This window comes from Meles meles, chromosome 9 (genome assembly GCF_922984935.1).
Source record: "Meles meles chromosome 9, mMelMel3.1 paternal haplotype, whole genome shotgun sequence".
In the NCBI taxonomy this organism is placed as follows: Eukaryota; Metazoa; Chordata; class Mammalia; order Carnivora; family Mustelidae; genus Meles; species Meles meles.
In genome coordinates, this window is record NC_060074.1 from 17040294 (window position 1) to 17062470 (window position 22177).

At 38.3% G+C, this 22177-nt stretch overlaps 1 protein-coding gene across 2 annotated transcripts in view; it reads left to right on the forward strand.

The window, feature by feature from the left end:
* The window catches only part of PARD3B (par-3 family cell polarity regulator beta), a 1055741-nt gene that overhangs the window by 829889 nt on the left and 203675 nt on the right, over positions 1-22177 (forward strand). For both annotated transcript variants that reach the window (XM_046019094.1, XM_046019095.1), the window contains one exon: positions 12974-13081. In XM_046019094.1, the coding sequence (XP_045875050.1) occupies positions 12974-13081 (108 nt within the window). The remainder of the gene's footprint in view (positions 1-12973; positions 13082-22177) is intronic.

Sequence of the window (22177 nt, forward strand, 5' to 3'; positions counted from 1 at the left end):
GGGGAGACCAGAAGCATTAAATCCAAAGTCAAATACAGGTTCAGAGGCTCTGGGTGGACATCCCCAACCCCACCCATCATCCGATTGATGCTGCCAGTACACTGTGGCCCATGATGAGACACCTCTGCTATCTGAGTGAGCACAGAGCAGGGCAACAGTAAAGTTTCCAGTATCATTCCTTTTATATGATGGGATTCAAAATGGAGCTGATATTTAAAAGTAGCCCCAGCAATAAGGAAACACCCTCAGGTTAATGTACTTGGTTGAATCATCTACATTTTTTTTAAGATATGCTCACCAAAAACTCCATCTAGAATGTTCTACCCAGAGGCTTACACCTCTGATTCATTTAATTGTGTACTTTATGTGGTATGCATTTAATTACCTACACACAAATTTTCTAGCATTGGTTTCTTTTATCATTCTGTCAGAACAGTCAGAGCCATTTTGAACTATGGAATAGGACTAGGAATCTGCAGGGAATTATTCATCTGTGGTATTGAAAAAAGGAAAAATTAGCCATTGGTACAGGAAAGGGAGGAATAAGAAAATATACTTATGTAGCAGAATAGTAGTTTCACAGTCTAGTGGACAAGGAAATAAGAGCTTGATGCTTTGGACAGACTATAAATCAATTTCTGATTTCTTTGGTCAAATTGTAAATCATCACTGTGCTATGCTACTAGACATCTCCAGGGGAAAGCATACTTTTATGATTGTGTGTTACTAGTAATAGGTCTTTATGAATTCCAAGTGATTAGAAAACCTTGTCAAAAACCAAGTTATTGCTGGTGATGTTGTTGTTGTTTAATCCTGGATAGATTTTCTGTAGGGACGTTATATTGCTGGAGAAAGAAATTATATCCATTTTATAAAACCAGGTCAAAATCCTATGGGAAATCTAGTCTTACGAAAAAAATTATTGTCTTTTGCCTGGTCCCCTCTGGACAAAGGAACGTCGTTGACTGCTGGATGGCCCTTGAGTGACTGTCACTTTGGCCGAGTTCCTTCAGTATAATGTGCTCTGGGATGTGGAGGGAACCTAGGATGTTCACCATGCAGTTCAATGGATAATCAGCAACTCTATCAAAAACAATAAATTATGGCTCATTTTGTAGTTGGCACCCTGTCTTATGTATGAGTCCCAAGATTTTAAATTCAAGGAAAGCTAAAGAAAGGGAGTTTTTGACATTTAAGAATGAATGGAGACCCTTCCAGAAAGCACAGGTTTGAAAAATTTCACAAGACTTGTGACTTTTGGGCCCTAGAAGAGTCAAAGTATTATGTAGACTTTCACTTGAGACATTCAGTATAGATACATTTTTTTTTCCCTCTCAGCCTGTTCATAGTTGAGAATCTGTTCAGTTTTGTGGCCTCCTCTTCAGAGGCTTATTGAATAAGAAGGAATATTAGTTAACTTTAAATCTAACATAAAAATATTGAAATCTGATCCCTTGCCTCACAAACTAAGTTCAGGCTCAGATTTTTTAAATTGCCTCTTTTTCCAAAGGAAGTCTTTTATGAAAGAATGCAGATGGAGGTGTTATCATTTGGAATTCTGTTAAGGACAAGACAAACTAATGACAAAGATGAGTAGTGTCAAAATCTGGAGGACAAGGCAACTAGCTCATGCCTATCTTTATATGAAGCCTGAGATCAAAGAGGCCATAATTTCTGAAACTCCGAAATTAAAGGGCTAAGTATGAGATAGACATGATGTTTTTTATAGATGACATCTTGCAGATTAATCATCTTTAATGACAGCTTTGCATTTGGAATTTCATTTTAGAATTCAGCCTGGTGTTTTTGAACAGGGTATTTGTACAACATGACAGAACCGGCCATCAGGAGATAGAATCCTAAGGTGACTCAGTGCCCCCTTGGCGCTGGGATAGCCAAGTGTTCATTACCTTCACTAGATGAATAACTGACTGTCTGTCCACTGTTTGGTCTTGCTGTGGTAGTAGACATCCAGAGCTGTGGCTAGCTTATAGCTACCAAACCTACGTTAAGCTAGTTTGGTGACTTCTGTGCCCATAGGGACAGTAGATTCTAGTTTGGGAGCCTTATGGGAGAATAACATATTTGTTATTAGGGACCACTGGGTCCTTCTAAGATAGAGGCCATGAAGAAAAGAGACAAATGGTATACCCCTGAAATCCCTACCTCATCTTTAATTGCACTCAGCAATACTTATTGGATTTTTACCATGTATCCGTCACTAAGAATGAGAGTGGAGACCACTTTGACCAATTTACTTGGAACCTTAGCATCTACTAGATTTACAAAGTAAGTGTTCTGTAAGCATTTGCTGAATGAATACATGTATGCATAAATAAGGGAAACAAGTAAAGAGTCTGTGTTGGGCCTTGAGGAGCTCACATGTAAGCAAGAGTTAAAATAGTACCCTATCCCAAATACAGGTGCTAACATCAGCACAAGCCCTCCTCATCTCCAAACTCTTCCGTGAATCCACTCCCCACCACATCTTGGCTGAAGACAGATACGCTTATCCAAGTTAGTTTTGTTCAGTAAAAATGTTACACACATCAGAAAAACATCAAATATGAGTTCTAGTGAATTCAGACGTCCCAGAAATTAACCCCCAGCAATTCTCCCTTATTCAAAATTGCTTTTTCTTCTGCAGAAGAAGAAGGAAAACAAAGCCCAAAGTTAAGAGAGCTTCTACCTTTTAAGAACTAGTTTCAAACTTCGTATCATTTATTAAGAATCAATATAATAATTCTTTTCTATTGTTTAAGGCTCTCTTACCAGCTCTATTGTGCATTAATTATTTTGCTTCTTTTGTATTTGTGCAATAAATGCTTGACAAAAAAAAAAAAAGCCACATAATTTAAGATTTTTATGGCACAATGGAAAAGTTTCCCACCCCCAGGAAAAAAAATTCTGTGATGTTCTCATTGTCTTTTCAGGGAACATTTTATATATTAAAAAGAAGAAGAAGAACATGAAATGAAAAAAAGAATAAAGCCCTAGTTGTACTTTCTGTGACATGCAAAATGTTTAGAATATATAGAACATAAAAGAACATTACATGAGCTACAGAGGGATAGAGCTGTATGTTCTTAATTTTAAATTTCAGATAAATATGATTTCAGCTTTGATCCTACATAGACTAATTCTTTTGTCACTCAACTAATTAATTCAGTATGCTAAAGAAAAGATGCTAATTTGGGCATCAAAGAAGTGATAATTTTTTTTTTTTGTTGTTTAATCAGAGTTATAAAGATAACTTTTACTCCCATTAGGCCGGGTCTGGAGCTCAGTCGTTTTGTTCTTGTTTAGTGCAAATGGAATTCTGGAGAAAATATGCCCTGTTTCTCTTAACTTCTGAAGATGGAACAGTAATATCCAGATTCCCTTTAAAATGGTCCTTTGCAAAGTCACTGTACCAAAAAGAAGAAAAAAAGATCAGCCATTTCTTAACATTGTCCTTTTGTTCTTTACACATAATGAGTTAGGCACCATCATCTGTTCTCTTGATAATGGATTTTATAGAACATATACATAAGCTAATTTGTGCTATTAGAATAGAAGTTGTACTTGACATTCTATTTAGAGACTAGAGACGAGGTCTTCAGTTTCCATAGAACTTTTAATTAACCCCCCCTGGATTTAATTTCACTGACATGAGTCAGTTTTTCCCTTCCCAGGCAGTTTGCTAAAATGACCCCACTTGCCAGTGAATGAATCTCAGAGCTGTTTCCTATGGAGGGACATTTCCTTCTGCAGGATGAATCTGTGGTCATTGACAAGTGAGCCCTGGCAGATTGAGCACGGGAAGGCCATGGGTGTGGGGGAACCTCCCACAGTTGCTAGAGAAAAAGTTTACACATGGGGTGTGATTTGATCTCAGAACACTCCTTTCCCCGGGCCCAGGTTTCCAGCACAAAGGAGGTCGAGAAAAGGGGAAAAGGGGGAGCTGTGAGCACACAGATGAAAAAATCTAGATTCCAGCCATGTGCTGTTTGAGTCAGCATGAGATTTTTAAGGACAGGCCATCAGCTGTCTGTGGTTCAAGCCACCTTCAGAGATGCTCAGAGATCCACTCAAAAGTAATAAAGATCAAAGGGAAGAAGCCACGTACTCTGTCTCTTTGAAATAAGTAAACATTTAATAAAAAAAGAAAAGCCTTTCTAACTATTAAGAAAACATAAAAATGCAAAAAGGTCTATTTCTTTAATGCTCCTGTTAAATATATTTCCCAGAAATCATAAGCATTTAGTCTGAATCACCAAGGCTCCTGCCTACAATGTCTTAAAGCCAGTGAGAACGTATGAAAGCAATTAATCAAAGTTCACTGTGCTCCTGAAGAGTATTTCTTCTTCTGGAAAGCAGAAGGATAGAATAACTTAAAACCCAGTGTGGTCGTGACAGTTAATAAGCTTTTTATAGTCCCTGTGCGGATCTGAAAATCATACCTTATTAGTATCTTTATCTTTCTTGCTCACTCCTTCACGCTTATTTTCGTTTAATTTTAATTTCTGGCCTCTTTTTCATATTTTTTCCCCTCTTTCTCCTAACAGAGTGCTGTTTTAATAATCTCTGAGTGGAGTTTTCATTTGCTACAGAAGCACTCAGCAAAAGTATATGTCCAGGGGCTCCCAAATCCCTTAACTGATTCTTGCAAGTCAGTCTTCCAGATGTCCTTTTTACTTTGTTTGTTTGTTTGTTTGAAGATGAGTTATTGGTGATGTAACATTTTGCTTCTGGACCTGATAGAATTATTTATAATATATTCAGTACTTCCAAATCTATTGTGTTTCCGAGCTCCTTAGTCTGGGAAAGCAAATTAGCTCAAGGATTCCCAGCAGCTGAATTCAGAGCCAAAGAGCTGCTTAAGACTCTACCCAGCAGATGTTTTATCCACTTAGGCAGAAATCTTAGAATGTTATAGGACCTCCCTGCTTTTCAATCCTAAAAACAAATATCAACACATTTGAGAGCTGAAGGTTCCCTGGTTTGGAATGAAGAGTCTCCATGACCACCAGTTTGGGAATCTCATCCTGGGAATGAACAACAACCCAGATTCCAGTAGCTGTTAAAGGGTAGGTAGGAATATTGGTCTCAATGGAAGTAGTAAAGATATCAGTGGGATTAAACATGTTTGTTGTTTTCATATAGCTTGTCTTCATCTTGGAAACATATAAACATACCCAAAATAAGTGTCTAAACAATATATCAGAAATTAACATTTTAATTAGAAATCATTTACAGAACCTCAACTGCTTGACACACTTAGTTAACAAGAAAGATCTTTAATACTGAGTTTTTCTTCAGTTACTAAACCATCAACTCACACAGCTCCCCTTGTGAACATATCCTATAAAGCAAAACCCTATCTTCCTTTGCATGCCATGGAGTGGCTTAAATTACAACCCTTCTGTTATGGAAAGCATACTGAGTTTGTAGTACTCCATCTCCCTCCCAAAATCACAGGCAGTAGCATGGTAATCATGTATACTGTGGAAGGCTAAAAATAAAGTAAAATATTTTTTCTCAACATTAACAAAAAACACAAATCTGTTCATTATTCTATCAATAATATTAGCATAAAAATAGGCAAGGCCCTAAGGTACCAAAAAATGGGGGAGACTCTCTAATTGGTCATTTCCATTGAATTTTTATCAGATTCATTAACTCTCAAGTACAATGGGAGCCATCTCAGATAAACAAGTAAAGACCTTTGTGACATACATTTTAGAGAGAAGCAATAGCCAAAGTGCACAAAACCATATGAGATTCAATACAAGGAAGTAGATTTCATCAGCATATGCATATGCTAATTCAGAACCCAACTTAGAATTCATCAGACAGCAGAATCCTTTTATGGGTGAATTTCAAAATAAACTATAGAAAATATAGTCCAAGGTCTGTGAACTTCTCTGTCCCCATATTTTGCTTGAGCTATTTCAAATTGTTTAATTTACAAAATGATAAGACAATATCATAGCTTATAAGTCAGCTAGCTACAGGGAGAATGAACCATTTTCAAAGTCTAGAACATAATTTTGACTGTGAAATTGGTGCATTTTCTTTTTTGTCGTTGTTGTTTTTTGAAGTTGGTGCATATTCATATCTGACATCATTCCATAGATATTCAAGTGTAATATTAGTAATAACAGAATCTTGTAGCCTTTTCCAAATGCATAATTTTTATATTAATTTTTTAAAGATTTTATTTATCCACCTGACAGAGAGAGAGAGATCACAAGTAGGCAGAGAGACAGGGGGAAGCAGGCTCCCCACTGAGCAGAAAGCCCAATGCGGGGCTCGATCCCAGGACCCTGGGATCATGACCTGAGCCGAAGGCAGAGGCTTAACCCACTGAGCCACCCAGGCGCCCCTCCAAATGTGTCCTTGACAACCAAAGATACTTCCAGATTGCAAAAGGAAGAAATACACTCTTTTCACATTCGCAGCTCTCCTTGGATTCATAGCTCACCACTAATTTGAAACCAGAGTGTAAGAACTTTTTCCTTGCCGGACTTTTCAGTCCTCATAAACCATCGCTCAAGATTGCTTTTATACAGCGGGTGCACTAAATGGAAGATGAGCAAATGCTAACGGCTGCATTAACAGCCCAGCGAGATCTAGGAGGAAAACCGTAGAGAGGCAGTACTTAGCAGAATGAAGAAGTGACTTAAATGAGAGGCTAGACATGAACAGAGGCAGAGACGGAGCTAGACATGTTGTTGGATTTGGATCATTTGTCAAGGCACGTGAGAATCTGGGAAGGATCCAAAAGTCATCATTACCTAGAAAACTCAAGAAAAGAAATAGAAGAAAAACAAATAGAATTTGCTAAGAAATTCGGGGATAATTACTAAGAATTCTACTAAAATCTTTATCATTTGGAAAACAATAAGATGCTGGGAGCGTGTTTAGGTAATTATATTGAGGAGTGAGATGTTTACTTAACAATTGATGGTGTAAATGGTTACATTCCATGTCAATAATCCATGTGAAGTGCCATGGCAGCTCAGTAAATGAATGAATTATTGAATGAATGAATGAATGAACCATTATTTAAATTCTACTTCCCCAGATGGCCTTTAAGGACCTCCCGACCTAGAAAAAATTGCAACCAAAGAGGTCTGGTTTTGGTGTTTTTCTCTATATAACCCTTTCTAAGATTCTTTCCAACCTTGTGTAGTGTATTTCCTTTACTTCTCAAGTTGTACCAAGAAGTCCCATTTTATGGATAGAAACTATTTCTCTTACACATGCTGCATCATGTTGCCTAATAAACGAGTTACGTGGGAACTCCCCCACTGTCCATTCATCAACTCTATAAGCGAACCCGCTTCCTCTTCTAGCTGCCGCTTTTCTTGAGCCTCTTCCTATCGAAGGCCAGTCTCTCTGGAGGTTCTGTATATCCCTGTCCTCTTCTCTTACCGAGAACTTTGTTCTCCTATATGAATGTTCGTAACATTACTCACAATAGCCAAAAGGTGAGCACAGCCCAAAAATCCATCAACAGATGGATAGATAAACAAATATGGTATGTATGTACAAGGGAATGTTATTCAGCCTTAAGAAAAAGAAATTCTAACATGTGCTATAGCAAAGATGAAGCTTGAGGACATGATGCTAAGTGAAATAGGCCAGAGTAGATCTCTGGTAAATATTTTTTAAACCAATGTATGTATGGAAGCAGAAAGAAGGGCAGAAAGAAAGCTGGTTTTCCATAAAGCTGTTTCATGTAGGCTCTCTATAGAAATGAACAGGGACAGGTGTTTTAAGCAAACTTATAATTCATGAAAATCTAAATTTACATAAAGTGTATGTTGAAAGGTGATTTTTCCACTTTACAAAAAGATCCATCATAAGAGTCTTTAAACAGGCTTCCCAGGTATATGTAAGTAAGATTTTACTGATTCAAACCATATGCTTGCACTGAATTCTTTAGGAAAATATCTTTTATATAAAGCAAGGTTGACCTACGAGCAATTTCCTCAAGGCACCTAGCCCAGAATGGCCAACTCTCAAGTTTCCTAGGTAATAGATAATGGGAGGCCTGGAATGCAGGGGATATTTGAGACCCTAGAATGCAAAGCAGTCATTTCAGCCATTTAGAGTTCTGGTGACTTTTCTCACAAAAATAACTAATGGAGAGATGAATCAAGGTATTTGAACCTCCCCAACTCCTCTTTCTCTATGTCCGTGAAAGTAAGAAAGGCTGGGAAGTGACCCCCAAACAGGCTGACGTGGGAAGGAGGACAAGGCGTACACAGTTCACCAAACTGATGCTTTTCTCCCGACTCCCCCCACCCTCCCACCACTGCTGCTACTACCACTGATAATTAAGCTGTCTGATTGCAAAATTGGAAAAAAGAATTCAGTGTGTTAATAAATAAAAGAAATTAACTTCTCTGGGTCTCAATTTCCTCATCTTAACAATGTTGGAGTCCTTTTGAAGATTATTGTTTTATAATTCGGTTCTTGAACCTACCCAAACTTTACAAAATAAGGTAAGTTATGACTGGTCTCTCTGTCTAGTGAAATAAATTTCACAGCTATTTCTGCCTTCCTTCTTGGAAACTTTAATAAATGATCATGACGTTTACATCAAAACGTTTATATTATTTGTGGAATTGGTTGATTTGACTATTATTGATGGTTCTTGCTAAGAAGAAAATGCTTTGCAGAATTTACTTACAACTAACCTTTATCAGACATATTCCTCTGTGATGAAAACACAATAAGCTGGTTTTGAACTGCAGCACAAGTGAGGTATTTTAGCAGCAGAAGGAAAAAACAATTCATTGGTTGCGGTAATAAAGATCAGGGTACACTCAGGTCTAGGTTGGTTTTGCCCTTCAAAAACAAGACTCCTTTCATCTTAGAAAATCCAAACCTTCAAATTTAGAAGAAATAATTGGGGACATAGAAGAAAAACATGCTTAATATCTATGGAATTTTTGGCAACACTTTTGCCCTCATCAACTTTCTGAAGCATTATTCTATCCTCACTTCCCATAATTTTGATTTTTTTGGCCCGATTTTACTCTATTTGACTGAATATGACATTTTGACGGAAAAGCATTTCTTTAAGTGGCGTGCAAAGATATTAACTTCTCACATAAAGAAATTTAGACTCTTCTACATGTGCCTGAAAAGCCAAAGAGCGTACACAGGAAAACACATTATTTATATGTCTCCTGCTTTGTAGGTTAAAGAGAGATCTTGACTATGTCAACAAATCTGAATTCTATTTCGAAGTTAGTGATCTTTTATTTTTTCAGTATTTTTTCTCTTCCCTAGTCTATAAATGACACTAGATCATTTCTTCAGTGGGAAAGAAGAATAGATTAGGAAAGAAAAGGGAGACTGGGTGGCAGGGGTGGGGAGGGAAGGCTGAGGATGATGGAGTGAAAATTCATAGCTGATTCACCAAAATCCCCAAATTAAACTGGATACGGCCAAAGAATTGCCGTAGAAGCAAAGGCAGATGGCGAGATGGCAATGGGAAGGAAAGAGAATGTTCATGAGCAAAGATTGGCTCACTGAAATTGTAAATTGAAAAGTTTACAGCGGAATCAAGACTGGGAGGGGCTTCTGAGGAAAGCAGGGTGCTTTGAACTCTGATAACAACAGAAATATGGGTATTAACAATAAGGTCTCCCATATGGGATACCCAGGGCTGCCACATGACCAACAACCTCTGCTTTGGACTGAAGCACAATCCTAAAAGAGCAAATATTAATTCATCTTTATGAAATCTGAAGAAGATGGGAGTTTCAAGTTTATGAGTGAGGTCTTCATTTGAGGAGATTCTGACTCACTGTGTATGTTGAGAGGTTAGGGATGGGGATGGGGGGTTAGGGATGGGCAGTCAGTCTGAGCATGTGTAGGGTTCTCAGGTTGGATAGATGAATGGATACATGGATAGTTACAGAGGTAAAATGACCAAGCTAAAGGTAGACACACGTCAGCAAACACAGAAGTAAAATTTGCAGCTATTTAATAAGAAACAAAGGATAAATGGAGTTTCCATAGTTTGACAAGAATCTTTAACTTAAGAATATGCAGAAATGAGTGACTTTTTCCTGGTTATTAACAGAGCATCAAGTTACTTTCCTTTTTCATGTGTGTTGATGCCAAGACCATAGGGGATTGCTTCTGAAGAAAATATCTGTGGGAGAAAATGCTTGTTATCTGAGAATGTGTCCTAGTAATAACCACAGCTTTATTATTATTATTATTTCAAATATGCAGTTTTATTTTCCTAACAGTGCTAAGGAAACACGATGCTCTTTTAAAGTATCATAATTGCAGGGAACCCTAGTGCATTCTTGGTCTGAATGCAAACTGGTGCAGCCAATATGGAAAACAGCATGGAGGCTCCTCACAAAATTTCAAAATGGAACTACATTCAGATGGCTAACGGACACATAAAAAGATGCTCAACATCACTGATCGTCAGGGAAATACAAGACAAAACCACAATGTGGTATCATCTCATGCCAGTTGAATGGATAAAATCAACAACCCAAGAAACAACAGGTATTGGCGAGGATGTGGAGAGGAAGGAACCATGTGCACTGTGGAGAATGCAAACTGGTGTAGCCACTGTGGAAAACAGTACAGTTTCCCCAAAAAGTTAAAAATAGAACTACCCTAAGATCCAACAATCGCACTACTGGGTATTTACCCAAAAAACAAAAAAATACTAATTCAAAGGGATACGTGCACCCTGATGTTTATAGCAGCATTGTCTACAATGGCCAAATTATGGAGACAGCCCAAGTGTCTATCGACTGATGAATGGATAAAGAAGATGTGATACACACACACACACACACAATATGGAATATTCCTCAGCCATAAAAAAGAATGAAATCTTGCCATTTGCAACAACATGGATAGAGCTAGAGAGTATCATGCTAAGGAAACAAGTCAGAGAAAGACAAGTACTATGTGATTGTACTCATATGTGGAATTTAAGAAACAAAACAAACACAGAGAAAAGAAAAAGGGGAAGACATCCTAAGAAACAGACTCTTAACTATAGAGAACAAACTGATGGTTACCAGAGGGGAGGTGGTGGTGGGGGAATAGGTGAAATAGGTGGTGGGGGTTAAGGAGGCCACTTGCTGTGATGAACACTGGGTGATGTGTGGAAGTGCTGAATCACTAAATTGCACCCCTGAAAGTAATATTACACTGTATGTTAACTAACTGGAATTTAATAAAAAACTTTAAAAGAAAATGGAACTGCCCTGTGATCCAGCAATTCTACTTCTGGGTATACATCCAAAGATATTGAGTTCAGGATCCCACACAGGCATCTCTGCTCCCATGCTCATTGCAACATTACTTATGATAGCCAAGATATGGAAACATTTTGATTGTCCATCAATAGATGAATGGATTAAGAAGATGCAGTGTGTGTATGTGTGTGTGTGTGTGTGTACACATATATATGTATATATGCACAGACATATACATATATATACATATACACTGTGGAATCTGAAAAAAACTTGGAGAAACAGTAGAGTGACGATTACCAGCATTTGGGGAGAGGGGAAATTGAGATTTGGGTCAAAGGGTAAAAACTTCCAGTTATAAGATTAACAAGTTTTGGATCTAATGTACAGCATGGTGATCATAGCTAATAAAAATGTATCCTTTAGGGGCGCCTGGGTGGCTCAGTGGGTTGAGCCTCTGCCTTCGGCTCAGGTCATGATCCCAGGGTCCTGGGATCGAGCCCCGCATTGGGCTCTCTGCTCCGCAGGGAACCTGCTTCCTCCTCTCTCCCTGCCTGCCTCTCTGCCTACTTGTGATTTCTCTCTGTCAAATAAATAAAATATTTTTTAAAAAATGTATCCTTTATTTGAATGTTACTGAGAATAGGGATGCCTGGGTGGCTCAGTTGGTTAAGCAGCTGCCTTCGGCTCAGGTCATGATCCCAGCATCCTGGGATTGAGTCCCACATCGGGCTCCTTGCTTGGCAGGGAGCCTGCTTCTCCCTCTGCCTCGGCCTGACACTCTGTCTGCCTGTGCTTGCTCATGCGCTCTCTCTCTCTCTCTCTCTCTCTCTCTGACAAATTAAAAAAAAAAATCTAAAAATGAATGTTACTGAGAATGGATCTGAAATGTTCTCACCACAAAAAAGTAATAGTGACTATGTGATGGGATGAAAGTAGTAGCTACTATTATGGTGGGAATAATTTTGCAACTTAGAAATGTATCAAATCCATAGTTGTACACATTACACTTCCTTGCCCATCATATCTCAATAAGGCTGGAGGAAAAAAATAATGTATCATAACGGCCAATTAGCTACAAATATGCCAGGCACCCAGGAGTGCTGAGAGCACAGGAACCCAAAGCTGATTTAGGAGAATGGGGCTACCTGTGGGAGTGAGTGTGGTGTGAAGGAGACAGGACACTATAGAAGACAACCCAAGTTCTAATCTCAGCCCTTCCCTGAACTTGTTGGGTGATCAAGGCCCAAAGTCTCATGTGCAGAATGAGCATGGCAAACTAGATGTTTGACGAGGTCCCTTGAAGCACCATCATTATCAAGTCCTGTGAGTTCAACTTCAAACGTCAATGTAACTTGCAGCTCTAGAGGGCTGTTTAGGAGTTCGGTCAGTTTTTAGTTAGGTATTAATGATAACCTTTCAGTTCTTTCATTTCTAGGGAACCAGTGGTTTGATATTTTTACTCTTTAACCACATGACTTTGTGCACGCTGCACAATCTATACCGCAGTGGAGAGATGGAAGGAAAGAAGGAAGCGAGGAAAAGGAGGGGAATTTGGTGACTATTATTTTTGCCCTTTCAGTCTCTTATTTTACTCCCATTTTATGCAAAATGATCTTGTACTACTTAGAATAAAGACTTTCGGGTTGATGAGTTCAGTTCATAAATATTTTCAATTTACCCCCGAAAGAACATGGTGATTGTTAACAGCCGTCTCCTCCTTCACATGTTTCTAGATTCGGAAAGAAGAAAGATGACAGGGGTGGCAAGGCTCAGCAGAAGGGCTCTCTGAAGCATGGCGGCCTGAGGGAAGAAGAGCTGGAAAAAATGAAAGAACGTGAAAGGTGAGCAGAAATGCTGAGCTCCTTATTTTGTTTGGGTCCATGACCTGTGTTTAATTGGGTTGTTGCGCCCATCAACTGGAGAAATTTTATTTTAAGAAGCATAGAGTTTGATACAGAAGGAAAGGTACCTGATACAAAAAGGAACCTGCCTTTCTGGGGAATTTTTATTATATTTGGAGAAGAAATTAGCTTTATGTTTTTATTATATCAGTACTTATAATTCCAAAATATGCTACTCCAGTTTTGACTCCGTCAGGGTATATTTTCCCTATGGTTTAAGCGATGAGTTGTTTTTTTTTTTTAATAAAAAGGTCATTTTGATATTGATGTTTAGAACTATCAAATTTCCCATAGTCTGTTCCTAATTTCTGTCAAGCTGTTGTATGCCTTCTTAATTTTATTCTGCTAAATCCATTTGGGGGGTGTAATGTGAGAAGTGCATGTCCTTCATTTTTAAAAAAGCCAGTGTCTTTTAGTAGGCTATCAGCAAGTTGGGAAGTATGTCGCCCATCTGTTAAAGGGCTGGTTTCGTTTACTGAAATAATGACAGTTTGCAAGGGCTGAATTCTCCTGTTTGAGGAGCTCCGTGTTCCATTTGGACAAGAGGCCCTTCACTTATCTTTGAGGTTAACTCTGGTACTTACTCCAGGTCGACGTGTAAATGTCTGATTTTGAAACATGTAATTGAATATTCATTTTTCTCCTGAAAGTTCTTCACCTTCACAACGAAATGGAACTTGGAGAAAGACTGAGATTGTGACAAAATTAGCGTATAATTTTAAGTACTTGATTCTGACTCTACCATGCATGAAGTCACATTTGTCCAACTTGTCACTTGCTCATTAGTGACAATAGTCCTTATAGTTTTTAGACTCCATTCTTGCACTCATTTTAATACTCTAGTAATGTGTACTAAGAAAATCATACTCATTCATCTTACTTTCTAGAAAAGAACAGACTGAGTATCTACTGTTAAACTTTGACTCCTGTCTTGCAGTCTGTTGTGATCCAGAAGGCTGACTTTGTCCATAGCAAGGGAAGAAACCCTATTTAGTCCTTTCTCCCTTTAAAGAGGTTGATAAGCATTCAGTTCCACCGTCAGAGGAGCAGTTAGAAGGAAACCAAGGGATTGATATTGACTATTCATCTGACAGAGCTACCCCTGAAACAGGGAAGATGATTCTCCAACATAGCCCATGATTCAGTAATTCTGTAATGTCAAATATAATTCAGGCGATGATTTTAATGCATATATTGGCAAATACATCAATGTGGTGAGTCCACATTATAGATCCTGCTCCCCTGACTTCCCTTACAGAGGTACCACATCCTTGCCTTGTCTCCAGGAACCTGGGCTGTTTGCTAGAAGGCAGGCTTCACGGTTTTTTTTTGTAGCTCACTCCTTGCTTGGGGTTGGGAGGCTTTTCTCTTAGTAGCTAGGGAACTGTGAGCCTGCTAGAAAATTGATAACCCATAAAATAAGGTGGGTTGTCTTTAAGCAAGAGTTCATTTCCTTTCTGGTGTTGCCTTAAGGAAGCAGGTGCCTGAGGGAGTTTTGTTCTTAAAAGCAGGGCTATAAATTCACCTCAGCTGGCTATATAGGCATCAGGTCCAATTTTCTTAAAATATGTCTGGTCCACATATTGAAAGAACTGTACTATTAGCCCCCACTTAGGCCACTTCCCACACATGAACACGTAAAACACATCTGAGACGGGTCTCTTAGAGACAACATTGTCTCAATCATGTGAGAGGGGAAGAAGCTGGGGGAGCTGATTTTATGGTTGGGTGCTTTAGAATTAATGACCAAGAGCGTTTCAGCAGCTCAGGAGTGGAGGGCCACAGAGGGTAGAGGTGGCGGCTCAACATTTGGCGTTCCTCTCACCCCTAGAGTCCTATTTCTTGGCTCTCCATCATCCATAGGAAACCAACTCACAACTCTGAAAGAACTCAGTGAGTGTGTTGCTCTTCATGATGTGGCCATGGGAAAAAATAGAATAAAATAAGAAACAGTGTATAAATTATCAGCTTGTGAGAAGAATTTGGGGAGCTGGTTGTAAAACCACTGGTAGCTTGACATTGGTCATGGTGGGAGTATTTACACCATAGAAATTGGCAAATGTTTTTGAAAAAACAAACGCAACTTGTTGCATTTAACAAACCCAACTTGTTGCAGTTAATCAACATAACACTGAGGGTATACACCAACTCTATTTAGTGTATAATCAAGAAGAAATGATCTAAAATTTAAAGGCTAAATAAAAAAGATTCATCCAAATCATGCAGACCACCATGCAAATCATCCAGACCACCACCATCAAAATGAGTCACGTGGAGAGCTTGTTAAAAATAAAAAATCTTGGGTCCCACACCAGACTTGCGGAATCAGAATTTTGGAATTTGGAATCCAGGAATCTGTATTTAATAGGCAAGCCCAGCATAACTCCTCCTGAGGACTTAAATCTTGCCTAAAGTCTAAGAACCTTTGACCTGAAGAAGATTTGGTTGGAATATTAAACTATGAAAAATGACACACAGATTTTTTTTTTCCCAAGAGGTTTGAATAAGCCAGTCTAAAAATACTGTCATTTTTCTCATGTGCCTTTTCTGAAGCATCCTACCTTACTGGCATACTTTTTTTGCCAACAAGAGAGAAACCCTTGCCAGTGCTTACTCATCTAAGAGAATTTGGACTGCTTACCCAGTACCACCCAGGAACACAAAACTTACAAACAGAGTAAGTTCATTAAGAAAATTTTGGAGACATAAAAAACATAAAGAAGACTAACATGATCATGCATAATTCTGTAACAATTATTAATATTCTTATGATCTTTTTACTGTGTATATATTTTCTTTGAAACTTAATACCCATGCTGCATATATAATGTCTCATTTTTTTCCATGGCATTATATCGTGAGCATTTCCCCATGTCAAAAATGTTTTGAAAATATGCCATTTTGATGACTAATATTCTCTGAGACCAATATACCATTATTTATTTATCATCTATTGTCAAACATTTAATCTGTTTCCATTTTCACTCTTCCAAATAATACTTTGATGAGCATCCAGATATAAAAGTCCTTATGGATGACCTCTTAAATCACATAGTTCCTTTTGGAAGGTTCAATTTCCTTGTAACTATTTTATCCAAGGATTAATTTAAACTCAACTCTAAATTTTAGAATTATATAATCCCTCTTCATTCCTCTCATTATCTTTTGTATGATTTCCATATCTCATTTTAATGTACCTCCATATTTAATTCTAGATAAGGAATTGTTTTGTTGCTATATATGAATAACCTGTTCCTAGTTATAGATATGAAAAGGTAAAAAAAAAAAAAGCCATAAGAGGTAGACTGAATTATAAGATTAAATGGGAAGAATTTGGAGTTTAGAACAGTAGTTCTCAGGGAGGAACAATTTGGCTCCCAAAGAAACATTTGGCTGTGTCTGGAGACATCTTTGATTGTCACAACTTTGAAGGAGGAACAGGCATGGGAAGGGAATTGCCAGGTGCTAGATAGAGGGCAGGAATGCAGCCACACCATCTACAATTCACAAGACAGTCCTGGCCCCTGATAATGAGTCATCTCCCTCAAACTGTCAATAGTGTGTAGGCTGAAAAACTCCTGTTCTAACCTCTGGACTTCATCACAAGTAAGGGTACTCTCCTGGACATGGGAAGCCCCTTGTCTCCTGATATCTTGTGGACAACACAGAGAAATATATATCAGATGGCGTAGCTCTAGAAAGATTATTGGTTATTCAAGAAACTGTACCCAAAGCTTGCTAATGAATAGTCCATCAATATAAACTTGCAAGAAAAAAGTTTTTCTTCAAGATGTATTTTTAACTCTGGCCTGCTGAGCACAGTGTGCTGTTGATCAGATTGTGAATGCCAAAAAGCTACGGGGGTTGATAATGTGTTGATGACAGAATCATCTGGAACAATGGACTGAATCAAACATAAAGAAACTTAATGGGAATAAACGTAAAGTCTTGATTTTAGGTCCAAAACTGAACTGTACAAACACAGGATGTGGAAGGTTTGACTTAATACCAAATATATGAAAAAACTGCCTGATGGTTTTAGTTGAGGGTAAGTTTAGCATGAGTCAACATGAGGATGTGTCTGCCAAAAACTTAATCCAGTCCTAGGCTACATTACTGGAAATTCATGTGCAAAATGAAGGAAGAAACAAAAATTCTTGCTTCACACTACTCGGATCATGCTTGAAATATCCCATTGCCTCTCACATACACAGAATAGCAGCAACTAAATCATGTCTTCTGAAAAATGTTGAAGGACCTGGAAATGCATAGTCTGCAGAAGTAAGATTTAGTCGATTTCACATGATCGAAGAACTTTCACATAAAAGAGGAATTAAATGCATTTTATACCATCTATTCTCTCTCACTCTCTCTTCTTATTCATCCATTTATTTTCTTGAAGATACTAATGAGGAATCATTTTAAGAGAGGTAGTCTTCAGCTTCATAAGGGAAAACATTCTAACAAAGTGTCATGAGAGTGAGTTTGTTGAGGCTGAAAAATGTCTAATAAGAAGCTGATGATTACAATGAGAAAGGATTAGTGCATCAGGAAAGTATTGGACTAGATCAGAATTTCATCACCTTCAGTCACTAATATATTACCTTCATTGTCTTACTGATATTTATATATTCAGATAAGTAAAATATTATATAGATGCAAAGCCACATAAGTTAATGGAATTATCTGCATTTACCTACATACCACGTAAAGTTGTGTTGTGTGTTATTAATGCTCAATTTGTCCTTAGGTGATCTCCCAGATCTCAGGGTCTAAGAAATAAATATATTCAACTATAGAAACATTTACTTTGACCTGCTTAGAGAGGCCTTTCTTGAATTTGCCATAGCATTGGTTCATGGCAGTGTATGCACTATTCTTATCTGGGTGGAGAAGCCCAAGTTTCTTGCTCAAAATTGCATGCAAGGCTTTTCTTAATCTCATATTAGATTTCCTGAGCTGAGCATGTGTCCTCTCCTGACACAAGTCAAACAGCCCATTGCAGGAAAGCCCTGTTTTAAATAAACTCATCATTTTGTTCATGCTTCAGTGAGATTGGCCATAATAAAGCATTAGTTCCAAATGCCTATATCCATTGCTAGAAGGATGAATCCAATATTATATTCAAAGATTATTTCCCCTAGAATTTTTTAATCAAGCTAAATTAAATTAACATCTTCCAAACATTCTGATTATATAAATTAGTATGGTGAGCTGAAAGCAAGAGATTGTCTTAACAAATCAGCAAACGTATTTTTGCTGTTTAATTCTAAGACTCTAGCTCACGTGCGTAACCGTCTCCAAAGTGTGATGTTAACCAGATTCTTGTACCTACGAAGAACCTAACTGCGCGCCTGTTGTACTCATATCGTTAATACCTTCTCAGATGTCAGGTGGAGATTGGTTAAAGAAAAATAAGTGTCCCCCTCATTTATTTAGGGCTATTGTCCTGGGGGAAACGTCTCCATGGACACCAAAAGACAGCAAAAGTCCTGTATTACTGACCCTGAAATGAAATTTCGCGAAACGACACCTCTTCCTAAAATGGCGGTGGGTGGGTGTGGTTCAGTGACCCCCCAGTTTGTGCCTTAAGATCTTGTTTTACTCTTATACCACGCCAGAGTTTATTCTGCCAGGGAGCTCATTTGCTGTGCGAATGAAACGTTTTTGTAGATCTTACTAGCATCTCAGCAGGATAAAGGAGGAGCGGGGCAAAGAGGCAGCTTCCCCAGCTACGGGACTGAAAAGCATGAAAACATATGGCTCTTGTTTTCCACCACTGGACTGCGCGGAATGCCGAAGTGAGAGTGGGGCTGAGATTGAGGCAAGCTGATCGGTTTCAGCGTCTGACTTGAGGGTTCTTAGTTTTCTTTGCTTCAGGAAGCCTTCCAAGAGCGGCAGAGGCTTCTCCCTCGCCTTATCAGCCGAGCTGCTTGTGGCCTGTTCCCTTAGTTTAAATCAATACATGTGTTTTTGATATTTGGCAACCCAAGATTTAATTATGCAGCTGCAAGTTCCCCACATAAATGAAATTCATCTTAGAGAAATAAAAACATTCAGAAACCATTTATAGTTTCAGAATACAAGTGGGTGAAAATCTATTCCCAACCTCTCAGCATTTTATTTAATTATGGGAGATTTTTATGTTACTGGAAATTGAAATGAAAACCAGAATAAGGCTAGTATTTGTCCAGCATGTGTTCATCCTGAGAAATGAAGATGCTTACTGTAGCCTAAGAAGGGAAAGGGGAGTAGGTTCTGAATTAATATTTTAGCCGTACCCTACGTAAATAGGGCATTCCTAAAGACATAGAACAACAAATGAATTGATGGGATTGTCATTATCATATCCTAAAAAGAGTGCATATTTTATTAAGGAACCAGAAGGTTGTTTTCTTTAATTTGCCAAGAGACTCTCTATAATTAATTATTTACTGAACTTAAACTTTGGCACTATTTAAACTGTTGAAAACACCCATGTTTTGGCATGATTACATACAAATGATTAATTCAGCATGGTTTTACTCCTCACTGAATATCCCTGTCTTTTGCAGTAGAATTTGCTGGGTCCTGTGGTGTGGGCAAAATAAAATGTTGGAATGGTTCCCGGTCTTAATAGTCCCAATTTATTATTACCACTGAACCCTTGTCAGATCATGGACTGGATTAGATCCCAGTTTTTCAAAATGCCCCAATTTATGGCTCCCTTAGAATCCTGATAAAAATGTGTATTTGAATAAGGCTTTGGTTGGCTAAAAGAGATCCAGTTAATTACTTTTAGAATCTTATTAGATCATCAATGCATGGAAGTTACGAAAAATATTACTAGATGGTTGCTTCCCAGGACAAGGTCATGTTCTCATTTTAGGCCCACAGAAAGAAGTTGTCAGATTTTTGTTTTTCATAGTCCTAATCATCTCAGTGAATGAAAAGAGATTTGCTGTATCCCAGTAATTACTCTTACTGTTTGTGTTAGGGTAAGGATCACCTCTCTTCCTAGAATAAGAATTAAAAACAAGGAGGTGGTGGGGAGCGGGGAAAGCCACACCTACCACTCTCATTCAGCGTCCGATCTTTCCAAATTTGCCTTTTATTTAGAGGAATGAGGGAGTACGACCCAGGGGAGATGCAGGTGCCTTTACTATCCATACATTTATTTGATCTTTGTAACACTCATCTTCACAGAATGGTTGTGGTCACCGGCAAAATTTGGCACATTACCGTATTCCGATAGACAAGAGATAGGAACACCTACATCCTGATGCCATGCCAGCATTTTTTATGAGCCAAAATCCTTTTATGGAATTTGAATCAATGTTAGAAGTGCTGTATTAGCAACTACTTGTCAGCTGAGCCGGATTAATACGTAAAATGAATCACTTGACTGGCGTGCTTTCCAAGAGTCGTTTAGACCAACTTGTAAGATTAAAGTACACCAGCTCTTTAAAAAGGTGTTTTAAAAGGATACTCTTATATTCAAACACCCTGGAGTGACATATTATATTATTGCATTCAGTTGCGGTGCCATTGAAATACTTTCAGACAAGGAATTATACTAACCTCCCCACAGTGATTCCACAGAAATGTTTAGAATGCCTATCTGATAAACACTTGGAAAGGAGCTCTAAATTCTGTTGATCTGGATGTTTGGCTTTAATATACACATAAAAATATATTCAACATAATAAAAAAAAACCTGGTAATTCACTGGATTTATGCCAATCAGAGATGTAGATATGTTTGATTCAATGGAGCTTACACACCATGGATGCAGAACTCAAGGAGAGCATTTTCTAGGAGGGGTTTGGTGAGTGTAACTGAGTGGAAGGCCATTTGGGAGCTAGAATTTAGGAATGAGGGTCCCCTTTCCATCCTATCAGTTTTCACAGAGGCTTTGCATAACTCACTTTGAGGATGGATTCTTAAAGTCCCTCTTTTTATCACCATGAAAGGAAATGGCAATAATGATACTTCAAGGCCTCAGTGTTATGTGTTTTGTTTGGATAGAATTCTTTTTAATTGCTTCGTTTTCTCAAAGGAAAACAATTGAATAAATAGGAGTTAAGTGAATCCAGACTATTTACCGTGGACCCGTTTGGGGCCAGACAGTGTACAAGTAAAGTTAATTCTCTAAAAGTGCTGTGAAAAATGTGGACAAATTAAACTCATAAATCAAATAGCATTTTCCAGAATTTCTAAAGTATCTCATCTTTATTCCTTATTTTGACATACGCTCTGTTGTATCCTGCTTTGGAAAGCGTCCATGACAGCACAGTGACTCTGGAGCCCAAGATCAGTTATTGTTCACACAAGCTGGCAAACTGTCTATGTAGAAAGATATTCAACCTGTTATCTTCCAGAATCTGCTTCCCCCCCTCACATTTTTTATGTAGAAATCCTAACGTAGGCCCATGATTTACAAACACTAAACTGTAAACATGTTTTTTTCAAATTTCCTGAGAAGTTTGGATTGATTGGTTGGTTGGTTTTAGTTTTGTTTTTATAACAGAGGGTTTCAACAGGGAGTGATTTTTCCCCCCAGGGGCAATTGACAATATCTGAAGGCATTTTCGTTGTTACCCTAGCAGGTAGAAAACAAGGATGTTTTCTCGCCTTCCTACAATGCACAGGACAGCCCCCGACAATAAAGAATTTCAGTCAGAAATGTCAGCTGTGCCCCAGTTGAGAAACCGTGTTTTATATAAACAGATAATTAGATAATCTAGTTGTATAGATACAGATAGAAATATGGTGTAGATACTCAGTGTATCTGTGCTGGGCTGGAGGGTGTGTTTTTTAAAACCATTTCTCAAGTGACTGTTGTTTGTAGCTGTGGTGAGGACCCACTGGCCTAGGTGGTAACCCAGGGGAGGTGTTGACCAAGTGGAAAGATTATAAGACCCAGGAGTGGGTCTTTAACTGGGTTAAAGTTCTGACTGCATGAACACTGTCAAGCTACTTAACTGTTTCAAGCCTCTGTGTTCTCCTCTGTTAAATGAGAAGTCTGTCTCTCAGACTCTCGTGAAAAGCAGTATT